The following is a 13078-nucleotide window of genomic DNA, read 5'->3' as shown; positions in this document are numbered from 1 at the left end:
GTAGCTGACAGCAACCTATATCTTGAGTTTCAGAGGATCTGACTCCCTCTTCTGATCTCTGCACACACACGCATGCATGCACGCACGCACACACGCACGCACGAAAAAAAGGACCATGTAAAATGATCATTTGCTTTGAATGATAAGTATCTCCTCCAATCCCAACACATTATTTTTGTCATTTGTGCCGAAATTTAAAACCGGAGCAAACATCTGTCACACTAGTATTTTGCTTTTTCATAAGTGCAACTTTTTAATAAAAATTTACATCTAGATAAGATAAACAATCTCCAGATTTTTGAAACTTTAATAAGATTTTAAAAACATGACTTTGAACTGAAAAACATACACATTTTGCACACAAATATTGTAATATGAATCAACTCCAACTCCATTTGAAAACATGTGAATCAAATTACAGTTTTAGAAGTTAGTAATTCACATTTAAGCAAGTTAGCGCCTTGCTGAATTCAGCCTTTGTAAAAAAGAGACTTAGTGCATATTTTAACCGGTACATTGTGACTGTGTACCAATTGTTGATATTTCACCTTATTAAACAAGATTACGATCTTGAAAGTTGGTAAATAACGGCTAATCTCCTATGACATGTGAAATTTCCAATGGTAACAGTTACATTTTGTAACAGAACACTTTCTATAGATTTCTTTCCTATCTTAAAATTTTTAAAAGCAATCATTGTAAAGATTGCATCAACATCAATTTAGCAGAGGAAGATCAAACTTTATTGAAACTGCTTGCATACAAAATATATTGCACTATAACCAAACAAATGTCAACATAAAATCCAATCTGTTGTCGCTAATATGTACAGAGAATATTGCCCAAGAGCAGTTACATTACAAGGTCATTCTACCTTGGTTAATTATCTACAGTATTTTAAACTGAACAGCTTACAGATGATGTGTGCAAGGTACCAATTTCTGTTTTCAAATACTATACATTCCCAGAATAAATAACTAGAAATCAACATTAAATGTTTGGCAATACTTTTTAAAAGACATTTTAATATTTGTGAAATCATGTGCAGTTTGTTGCCATTTTATATGCTTATTTGTATGCAAGGAAAACTAAATGAAAAATGAAAAATTCAAAGAAACAAATTCACAAAGTACATCAGAGGCAGAACTTCGGTTTGTACGGCTCTGTACAGTTTCAGTGGTACCCCTACTCGGAGTTATTTTTTAAGAAAAATATAACATCTCAGAGTGAAGGTCCTTCACATATTTTTCTTCAGTAAATTTCATTCATTAAAAAGAGAAAAAAAACAAAAAATAAGACTTGACACATCAAAAGGAAAAAAATGAATTATTTTTAACTAATTGTAGGCCTGTTTTTCAGTTCTGCTTATACATTAGACTTCGTATTTCAAAGCTACAAAACATTTAACCTGCTTTCAATGTTTCTCAAACAAAGTACCTATATACTTTTGAGGGTTATTATGTATTTATGAAGATGACCTTCATATCTCCCCAAAATAAGCTTTAATGTAAAATATGAATGAAAAACTTGACAAAACTTGGGGAGGACAAAAGAAAAAGGTTCTAAGTTGAAATTCGTCATCAGGCCAAAGAGCAGGCATATCCTACTAACTTTCGACCAGGAAGATTTGCAAGTAGCTGAAAACATCTTTAGCCTCTCCCAAACGAAAAGATAGTTATTTCTTTTCCTGTCTATACAGAAAAATTACACATCCCTTCCAATAACACTATTTGTCATACTTCAGTGCAACAAAACAAAAACGAAAAACAAGTCCTATTCTTTATACTGCCTAAGCTGATGTTTATGTAAGGAAAAAAATATGGAAAGCATGCATTCTTCTATAAAGTACTAATGTTTGACAGGGTTTGCTACATCTTTAACATTTAGTGTTTCCAACTTATCTTCCCTGAACTCTGCATCCAAATATAATATTCCTACCTGCCAAGATATAAAAAAGGCACAGATCATACAACTTTTTTGCTAACAAAAATAACAAATGTCACATCACACACATTTCAGGGTCCACTAAAATACTGGAAAAGCGGACCAAAACATAAACTGACACAGGACATGAAATGGCACAGCACTTCATGGAGACTTTAAATGGGACTGAAGACAGAGATCTAGTATGATTACCACAAATGTGATTTACCCAGAAAGACTGAAACGTACTGCTGAGTTATATAGCCCAATGCAGGAAAATGGTCCTAGTTAATAAAGATCACTGCTTAGTATTTTTAAAAAATAAAGTAAAATCCTGCCCTGAAGTGTTAAGTGTACTTAAAAGTTATGCTTCAAATTTCAAGATCTTTTTGTGCAAACTTGGAAGATTGTTGATTATGGCCAATATCCAAAAAATTCTTTGCAGAATTTGTGTTCACCTCATGCCCTGTGCCATCTTGCCTACTATTTGTCTTTGGCCTAATAAAGTTTTCTAAAATGGAGTAAGAATTACGGAAACAGTAGAGGAAATATAACTTCAGAATTATGTAGTTTAGGGTACTCCATTCACGAGTGGTTGCAGCCCATCCACGCTGTCTGGCTTTTCCTTCTTCTGGTTCCGATCTTTCCCGGTGCGCAGCCGGCTCCCTTCACTGGAGGTGCTCTGTAATGGTTTAGTAGGGACATTATTGCAGTTAACTCTGACCTAAAACAAGTCATAGCTGTCATATATACATACACACCAGATGCTACATAAATGGCCTCACAAGAAATAGTAAGCCTGAAATACACATTCCACCTGATAAAGGGGGAAACTGAGGCAGCTGGATCTCTGAGTTCTAGGCCACTCAGTGCTATATAAGTGGAATCCTGTCTCAAAAAAAAGGGGTGGAATGCAGATGAAAATAGAACTATAAGGAATTAAAGCAAGGTAGGCTCTTCATGGGTTTAAGTTTTTAAAACAGTATTATTTAGCTTGAAAACAAAACAGTAGCTATCTCAGTGTGTCTAATCTATAAGAAAAAATTCACTTTGTATTCTCCAACCTTATATTCTAAACAAATAAAAGTGAGATTATTCAAAACAAATTCCTATTATTGGCTAATAGAAGATATATATGCTATAGGGAAAGTATACAGCATACCATAAGGATACTACACATGCACACACTCAGAGCACACATCACAAGAACATATTTCAAAAAGAATGACTTATTCTGCAACAACTGTAAAATCCAAGAGAGACAAAAAATATTGTCTTCCTAAATTGAAGAAGACCTTAGAAGATGGAAAGATCTCCCATGCTCATGGATTGGCAGGATTAATATAGTAAAAATGGCCATTTTACCAAAAGCGATCTACAGATTCAATGCAATCCCCATAAAAATACCAATCCAATTCTTCAAAGAGTTAGACAGAACAATTTGCAAATTCATCTGGAATAACAAAAAACCCAGGATAGCTAAAACTATCCTCAACAATAAAAGGACTTCAGGGGGAATCACTATCCCTGAACTCAAGCACTATTACAGAGCAATAGTGATAAAAACTGCATGGTATTGGTACAGAGACAGACAGATAGACCAATGGAACAGAATTGAAGAACCAGAAATGAACCCACACACCTATGGGCACTTGATTTTTGACAAAGGAGCCAAAACCATCCAATGGAAACAAGATAGCATTTTCAGCAAATGGTGCTGGTTCAACTGGAGGTCAGCATGTAGAAGAATGCAAATCCATCCATGCTTATCACCCTGTACAAAGCTTAAGTCCAAGTGGATCAAGGACTTCCACATCAAACCAGATACACTCAAACTAATAGAAGAAAAACTAGGGCAGCATCTCGAACACATGGGCACTGGAAAAAATTTCCTGAACAAAACACCAATGGCTTATGCTCTAGGATCAAGAATCGACAAATGGGATCTCATAAAACTGCAAAGCTTCTGTAAGGCAAAGGATACTGTGGTTAGGACAAAACGGCAACCAACAGATTGGGAAAAGATCCTTACCAATCCTACAACAGATAGAGGGCTTATATCCAAAATATACAAAGAACCCAAGAAGTTAGACTGCAGGGAGACAAATAACCCTATTAAAAAATGGGGTTCAGAACTAAACAAAGAATTCACAGCTGAGGAATGCCGAATGGCTGAGAAACACCTAAAGAAATGTTCAACATCTTTAGTCATAAGGGAAATGCAAATCAAAACAACCCTGAGATTTCACCTCACACCAGTGAGAATGGCTAAGATCAAAAACTCAGGTGACAACAAATGCTGGCGAGGATGTGGAGAAAGAGGGACACTCCTCCATTGTTGGTGGGATTGCAGACTGGTACAACCATTCTGGAAATCAGTCTGGAGGTTCCTCAGAAAACTGGACATTGAACTGCCTGAGGATCCAGCTATACCTCCCTTGGGCACATACCCAAAAGATGCCCCAACACATAACAAAGACACGTGCTCCACTATGTTCATAGCAGCCTTATTTATAATAGCCAGAAGCTGGAAAGAACCCAGATGCCCTTCAACAGAGGAATGGATACAGAAAATGTGGTACATCTGCACAATGGAATATTACTCAGCTATCAAAAACAATGCCTTTATGAAATTCGTAGGCAAATGGTTGGAACTGGAAAATATCATCCTGAGTGAGGTAACCCAATCACAGAAAAACACACATGGTATGCACTCATTGATAAGTGGCTATTAGCCCAAATGCTTGAATTACCCTAGATGCATAGAACATATGAAACTCAAGACGGATGATCAAAATGTGAATGCTTCACTCCTTCTTTAAAAGGGGAACAAGAATACCCTTGGCAGGGAATAGAGAGGCAAAGATTAAAACAGACACAGAAGGAACACCCATTCAGAGCCTGCCCCACATGTGGCCCATACATATACAGCCACCCAATTAGACAAGATGGATGAAGCAAAGAAGTGCAGGCCGACAGGAGCCGGATGTAGATCTCTCCTGAGAGACACAGCCAGAATACAACAAATACAGAGGCGAATGCCAGCAGCAAACCACTGAACTGAGAATAGGACCCCCGTTGAAGGAATCAGAGAAAGAACTGGAAGAGCTTGAAGGGGCTCGAGAGACCCCTTATGAACAACAATGCCAAACAACCAGAGCTTCCAGGGACTAAGCCACTACCTAAAGACTATACATAGACTGACCCTGGGCTCCAACCTCATAGGTAGCAATGAACAGCCTAGTAAGAGCACCAGTGGAAGGGGAAGCCCTTGGTCCTGCCAAGACTGAACCCCCAGTGAACGTGATTGTTGGGGAGAGGGCAGCAATGGGGAAAGGATTGGGAGGGGAACACCCGTAAAGAAGGGGAGGGGGAGGGATTAGGGGGATGTTTGCCCGGAAACCCGGAAAGGAAATAACATTTGAAATGTAAATAAGAAATACTCAAGTTAATAAAAAAAAATATTGTCTTCCTATGACAGCTTCACCTGAATGAAAACTCAACTAACCATTTCAAAAGCTAACCTTTAGTTCCCACCTTTACATGCATCATGGTATCAGTAAGTTTTCCTATACTAAAAGTTCCACCCGATCCTTTAGAAATCTCTTTTATAGCCGCTTCAAAGTCTAAATAGTAGGGGCTGGGAAGATGGCTCAGCAGTTCAGAGCCCCTGTTGTTCCAGAGGATCTGGGTTCAGTTCCCATGTGCCCACATGGTGGCTCACAATCACCTCTTAACTCCAGTTTCAGAGGATCCAATGCCTGATGTACCTACACACTCATACACATAAAATACATACATAAAAAAAAAAAGCAAAAAGACATTGAAATTCCAAATAATGTTCTAGCATAAATTTTTGATCTTAGTTTGTATCGGTCTAGGAACCTGTACTTCAGTAAGAAGAGTCAGATGGTCCTCTAATTTGAATAACTTGAATTGTGAGGAACAGAATGCCAAGGGGAAATCTGGGAACAATGATTTGTAGAACTAAAATCCCAGGAAGGTTTGAAGATTAACGTAATTTAAAAATAACATTCTAAGGGGTATAAACTATTTTAAGTTGTCAGTGGTGAACACTATTTGCCTTTTTAATCTGGTCCTTCAGAAAGGACCATGTCATGAAGTTAAAGACTCTCTTAGAGTTGGGATGGATTCAGAAGATTCTACTTTAACATTTTTGAGTTAAAATTAGCTAATCATGTGTGTTGGTTTCTAGGCAGAAGGAAACACTTATTACTTGCTTTAAAAATTCAGAGTTAACATTACCAATAAAGTGAATGAGAACATGAGTTTTGAGACGCAGATACCAATGTTTGAATGGCTATCACTGCACCACATGCTAGCTAAGTAACTGTGGACACTGAACTGCAGCCTCTGCTTACTCACCTATAAATTGGATATAAAACTTCTTACCTCAGTGGATTACTGTAAGATTAGGTGAGATAAAATACACATGAAGCTCTTAGTAAAGGTGCCTGGATATATTCAGGGAATAAATCTGAAATTACTTAACTATTTAAGCACTGACAATAACTGATTTGAGAAGGGATCCTCAGACTAGATTGTGCATGTAAATAAACAGCAGACCTAAAGGGTATGGATACGAGCTGGACACCATAAGCCCTATCTTACCATGAATACAAGACAGATGAGGAAAACAGGCTATCCCTGCAATTAAAGGGAGAGGGTAGCACATTTCATTCAGCATATTTTGTTTGCTGTAAATGTAATGCTGTAGAAAAGGTATTTCATATAGTATGAATTTATGAAATCTTTGAACATGCTGAAAAATAAAGCAAAGTAACCTCTCTACTCTCAAATGGCCATATTCAAACTACTTAGACAGAAAGAATCACATAAGCTTTACCTGCAGGGATCCATCAGTTGTTCTTCCTTTAGTCTCTCTTGGATTACGTGGACGATTATCTGTTCGGGAATGATCGTCATTTCCTATATATTTTAAAAAATGTTTTAACAGTTACTGACTCTAAAACATTTGCTCAAAATTCTCTAGACCCATCAGACCAACAATAGAAGCTAAGATGTAGGAAAGCGCCTATCAATTCCAACTATCCAAGTTAATAATCTAGTCTGGTAACAAGAAACAAAACATTTGGAAAGTAAAGCTTATGAATCAACATGTCAATCTGGATTAACAATTGGATACCGGTTAGGTACTGCAAAGAAAGTAAATTAGTTATCTCTAGTTATTCATAGTTTCCATAAGTCATAAGGAAGCCTGTCTAATATTCTGTCATACAAATGAAAAAGGAATCATTTGTATGATGATAAGCATAAAACAGTACCTAGCACCAAGATTTTTCACTTGGCTTCAAACAGCTAACAGTTTACTTTTAATCTTTCTCTCTCTTTAAAAACACTGCTGCATTTTTATTATTTGGGGGTGTATCTGTGTAGAGGCACATATCCCACAGCTCATGTATAGGCCAGAATCTAAGTAGTAGGAGTCACTGCACTCTTTTCACCATGTGGGTCCTGGAGATTGAACTAGGGTTTCAGGATTGGCAGTCAGTACCTTTATCCACTGAGCCATCTTACTGGCCCTTAACCTTTACTTCTCAGATATACCTTTGAAACCTCCTCCTCTTCCTCTTCCTCCTTGTCCTCTTCCGCCTCCTCCACGCCGCCGTCCGTCTCCTCTGCGCAGGAAGCTCTCCCTCTCTTCCTCTGTTGGAGCTAATGACCAATCACTGAGTTCGTCTCTGTGGTCAGATTCTGTTTCAGAAGCATTTGATGCTTCAGAATTAGTTCCTATCGAGAGTTAAAAGTTATATACCATTGTCTGATATAAAAAAAAAAGGTTAACAGAAGCTTCCAGAGATGAAGTTTCAGGGGTGATTCAATATTCTATTTAGAAGCCTACCAAAGAATATACTCATCCGTGTTTTAAAACAAGTAATTTTAAATTCAAAGTGAAGGGCTCGCCATATTTGAAGTAATTTTTGTTATACATTTTTCAAAAGGTGTTTTGTTAGCTGCCTAAGTTCAGATCTGAATGTGCCATATCTTTAAATAGCTGTTATCAATAGAGGAAAAATTGTCTATAATAATGTAATACTTTGATAATCAAAACTTCTATAATGAGAGCTTTTAGTAGACACAGGGACACATTTTTGCCAACTGTAAAAGCACCCAATAAAGGCCACCATGATTGTTGTGTCTCAGGGAAGAGGCTCTTGTGGGATTATCCCCAATGAAAGGGGATATGCATTCCTGATGCATGGCCCACAATCTCCCTCCCACTCCCAGTGGAATGACTGAACAAAGAATCACTATAAGACAACTGTTTATGTCTGAGGGGGTTAATGATATAGGGGATGGGAGTGGGGGAAAAGAGCTCCATAGTGTGGTGGAAATTCATTGGTCAAAAGAACAAACTGATGGGAGGAGGGTTAAGGGTTAGGTTCAAAGTTGGCCTTTTGAGTAGGTGTCTTTCCCCACTCTGGAATATCACCTCTACTACCTCTCTCTTCCTCTGTTGGAGCTAATGAGCAATTATAGCTTCACCATTATAGCGTCACTCCTGTGGATCTTGAAGGCTTTTCCATCTTAAAGAGTTCCCTTTTGAAATGCAAATATTTGTGAGATGGATTATACCTTATACCATCATTAGCAAGTTACATAGTAGATACATAGTTGAGCAAGAAAGACAGTAGGAACTCGTAGCTGGGCACTGGTTTCACTGAAAGTTACTGGGAGAAAAGAAAGAAGCACGGATAGAAGAGCTGGGAAGGCAAAGAGACACTTCGCCTACTTCTTGACTGTGCCTATGGCTGACTTTGGCCATGCCACTCAAAATCATCTTATGAGCCATAGGATGCAGACCCCTGATTTACACAGTCCATCCAGCAAGTATGACCAGCACATGCCTGACAAAAAATGAGCCACAGTACACAAATGAAAAAAGTTTTGGCTATACAGTAATAAAATCAGGAGAATTCTTAAGTCATCAACACACAAGGGCTTAAGCGGATTTATCCCCAATTAGAATATGGACAGAACTTACAACTGCCCTGTGAACTATGTGTGTCATTAACGGGCTTTTACTCTACATGTCTCTTAAAACACAATTTGACCCACTGTGAGTTGGAAACCATGTAGTGAGAAATTGTTATAATGGAGTATTCTAATGAATATTAGAGATTAGCAGCTATTAAGTCTAGGAACAGATAAAGTTACTGAGGAAAATGCTTAGTTTGTACCTGAAGTATATCCAGGACCGCGTCTGCCGTGCCCCCTATTTCTGTAAGGTCTACTACCTCGACCCATTCCTTGACCATCATCAGTCACATAGCCTTTTTCCTTATCTGTACGATTTGGTGGTGGTCTAGAACTAGCTCCAATTTGTCGCAACTGCTCATCAATTTGTAATCTCTCCAAACGCAACTGGTCTACTTCCTATTTAAAATATACAAGATAACAGTAAAAATAATTTGACATTTTACTTAGTAATACCTTTCTCCTTTTCATCAGATAAAAAGTATACTGGAAATATGTCAATTTCAGTTCTAAATTTATAGTAAACACTGTTAACACAGAATTATTAGGAAATTGAATGGTCTCCTCAAAAAGAAAAATTACTGTAGATACACTTACTGATGTCAATACTTAGAAATATAACAAAAACACTCAGTTTTAAAGTTATATTGAGTAAATTTGAGTGATTTGGCACTGCTATTCAATTAGTCTATGGATAAGGCAGAGATACATTAGTTTGGGGACTTTTTGATATAAGATTGACTAAAACAATACTAAAAAGTATAAAAATACAGATAAATGACAGACATTTAAGGTTCAATCAACTAACCTTAAAAAAAAATCACACATAAATGAGCTCAATGAAATTATTTTGTCAGTTAATATTCTAATTTACTACGTATTGTGCTTGGGATATATTTTTAAAAGAATATGTACTATTTTGGATATAATTATATAATTATGGATCACTTATTTTCAATGGATTAAGCATGCTAATATTCCTTTCTATGAAGGGGAGGAAATCTCTAGGTTTCACATCAAAATACCTAGCTCTTCCATCACACCTTGAAAAACTCTTAAAATATTAAAAATATTAAAACTCTGCTTAAACAAGTATTGCAAACAAAATATACTGGGTTGAACAAAATATATCAACTCCAGGATCCACTGATAGACCCTTATACAAAGTATGTACAATAACATGGGATCTGTCAAATCCAGATGAAACTTCCCCTTTAATCCTTGCCTTTCTAGCATATCCATGAGCATCCCACTTATTAGCTACCGGGAATGAGATCTGTAACTATAGCAAATATTCAGTGTGTCTGTCAAGAAAAGGTCATTGAAACTAAGTTGTCAAAATCTTGGTTCTGACATGTGGGGGAAAAATGGTCAGACTGCAAATTCAGAGAACTTTACTTGCTCTCTAAACCAGAATCTATAATAAACTGGGTAGGAAAAAGGAAAGACTAGCTGAATGAGTGGCTTCCTGCAAATGTATATTTCTAGATAATAAAATGTGTTATCTAGATATTGCATAAGAGAATGGTATTCCAGTTATTCTACTTAGGCAAAGCGGTAAGTTTGGTGAGATGCTAGACCCAACCGAAAGATGATTTGGTGATGATAAGAATGGCAACGGAACAGCTGCCAGTAACAGACAAAATATTCAATAGAGAAAAATAAATCAAAATATCTAAGAAAAAGCATTAATTGAAAGACAAGGAACATGATATAATGTAGCCCTGTCTATCTAGGTCACAATAATTATTTTTAGTGAAGATTATAAAGGAAAACATACAACAGATTGCACATAAAACACTGTCCAACAAAAAAATAAATAAGCAAATCAAAGTGGCATCCTACCCATGCAAACCTTGCTGGATGAAACCTTCTCACTTTTATTTATTAACTGACCACTATTAAGAATGAACGAAATGACCAGGTACTGCACCATCTTTTCCTTTCACTCTCACTTACTAGCAGACTGATTCACATTTTATTCTTTAAATGAGCAAACATATCTTAAATTAGTATCATAAATAAGATAGATCTTAGATTATTTTGTAGACTTTTTAAAAAGACCTATAGAATAATTCTGGTGTATATTTTAACAAATAAGACATTGTAACAATGAAAACAATTAAGATTTCATTCCATTAAATTTTATATTTGGGCCAAAGAGAAATTGAAAAAGCATTTAGTGTAGGGCAGTGACTAGCCTAGAATCAAGCTACTTCATAGATGTATTGCCAATCCCATGCTCTTTTTACTAATAGCCTCTGGGTTCCTACTTCCCAGCTTGCAAGCTAAAGGAGGCATAACAATGAATTCAGTAAGATGAGCTTATACAAGAAAGCACAAGTAGTTTATATTTTGATTAACAATATAGAGAAAAGTATGAAGAGTAAATATTTAAACAGAAGACTTCACAAAATGCCAGAATTTCCTTGATAAATAACATAGGAGGGACAACAAAGGCAAGTACACACAAAATTTAGATTGGAAAACACCCATAAAAGCTAGAAGTTTCAAATATGTACATGCATATATGTATATATATATATATGTATATGTACATATAACAATCATTAATTGACTCTAAGGGTTTAACATAAGTATAACTATAAATATAGGAATGTATTGAGAATTGGGATATTACCCCTAGGGTGCACAATTAAAAATTAAGTTTTTAGAAGAAATAAACTAAAACAATGTATTTTATCTATTATTTTTACAAGGTCATATACTGTTATGCACAGCTTAAAAGGATCCTAGTTTTGGAAGGATTTACTATACAGTTTTTAATAATTAAGCACAAGAAGATTATAAGTTAAAAGTCATCCTGTCCTCACCTTTAAGTAGTTCAGGTGATAATCCAAAAGAACAGTGGCATTAGCGATGCTGTCTTTTGTTCCCACAAAAACAAATGGTACCATCCCCTGAAAAAGAAATCGTAACAGTGAACCTAAAGAACTAGTGATGGTTAATCTGAAAACAAAAACAAAACCCTAATGACTAAATCCCTAGCACAGGGTCTGCTGAGCAATGAAGTATATTTCTCTAAAATATAAATCAATATGCAAAATGAAGGGCAGATCAATATAGTGATTTCTTAAATATCATATTGTTTAAAGACTACCATTTAATGTTGGCAACATAATAAATACTCAACTAAAAATTAGGCAAGTTTTATCATGGTAAGTAAGATGAATAGTTATGCTTTAATTCACTGACTGTTAAGATTTACCTAAATCAAATTAAGTTTAAAATCAGATACCAAGGATACAAATCTAAAAACTCAATTTTGCCAACCAAATTAGCAGAATTCATATCATGAACAAAAATTAAAATTTAAATTAAAATATACTTGAGTACTTTGTATAAGAACAAAAATCAAGGCAAAATCATAAGCATAATATTTAATAAGTGTAGAAAATTTCAAAAATATACTAGAAAAATCTTACAAAGTTCAATCATAAAAACTTTGATCTTCTATGAATACCACTTTAATATAGTGGTTATTTAAAAGGTACAATCTAATTATTTGTATTTCTCATCAGCATAAGAGAAGGAAAAAAACCCAAACCATTCCATATCACAACCAGTAGGGAAGTCTAGCCACAGTGTACAAAGAGGGGACAGATAAGACACAATCTAGGCTGAGAATAGTTTAATCATTTTGCTATCGAAGAAATACATAGTTATTGATACTCACACACAACTAATAAAAAGTGTTACAAGTGATTGGCAAGGTGTAGGAGACCGAGAAGCTGTCCCTTGAGCAAAGTGTCACTCTTTCCTAAAGAACATTTCCTAGAACATGTAACTATTGTCGGGATGCTTTCCCTGGTTATATTCAGTATACAGTAGGCTCAGAATAGGAAGGAAAGGACACAGGATTTTCTATATCCTTGTACAAGAATGTTACTTTGATGAAGAATAAAACTGAACCACCCGAAAATATTGCTTATACGGTAGGCAAGGCACTGCTTCCTAGTAGCAGTGACTATCTGAACTACCAGGTGCTGAAGAGAACTTTTCTTTTTTGCACTACAATATAAAAAGTGCCCCCCCCAATATCATTCTTTTTCTCCCTAACATAGTCACCAACACAATAACTGTACTATTTCCACATGCTAACTATCAAGTCATA

At 36.0% G+C, this 13078-nt stretch overlaps 1 protein-coding gene across 23 annotated transcripts in view; it reads right to left on the bottom strand.

Moving 5' to 3' along the window:
• Positions 1–227: 227 nt before the first annotated feature.
• Positions 228–13078, bottom strand: part of Fmr1 (fragile X messenger ribonucleoprotein 1) — a 37802-nt gene continuing 24951 nt past the window's right edge. For 8 of the 23 annotated variants that reach the window (XM_087599129.1, XM_087599130.1, XM_087599126.1 and 5 more), the window contains 5 exons: positions 11778–11864; positions 9147–9342; positions 7513–7695; positions 6791–6873; positions 228–2605 (listed from right to left, as the gene is read on the bottom strand). In XM_087599129.1, the coding sequence (XP_087455255.1) occupies positions 2495–2605; positions 6791–6873; positions 7513–7695; positions 9147–9342; positions 11778–11864 (660 nt within the window). In that variant the 3' untranslated portion in view covers positions 228–2494. Of the gene's footprint in view, positions 2606–6790; positions 6874–7512; positions 7696–8238; positions 8429–9146; positions 9343–11777; positions 11865–13078 lie in introns of those variants that run through there. The other 15 variants (XM_087599128.1, XM_087599135.1, XM_087599137.1 and 12 more) reach the window with 4 other exon arrangements.

The sequence above is a fragment of the Rattus norvegicus genome, chromosome X, assembly GCF_021556685.1.
Source record: "Rattus norvegicus strain SHRSP/BbbUtx chromosome X, alternate assembly SHRSP_T2T, whole genome shotgun sequence".
Classification (NCBI taxonomy): Eukaryota; Metazoa; Chordata; class Mammalia; order Rodentia; family Muridae; genus Rattus; species Rattus norvegicus.
Note: the sequence above shows the minus strand (reverse complement) of the source record. Positions and strands in the feature narration are given on the sequence as shown.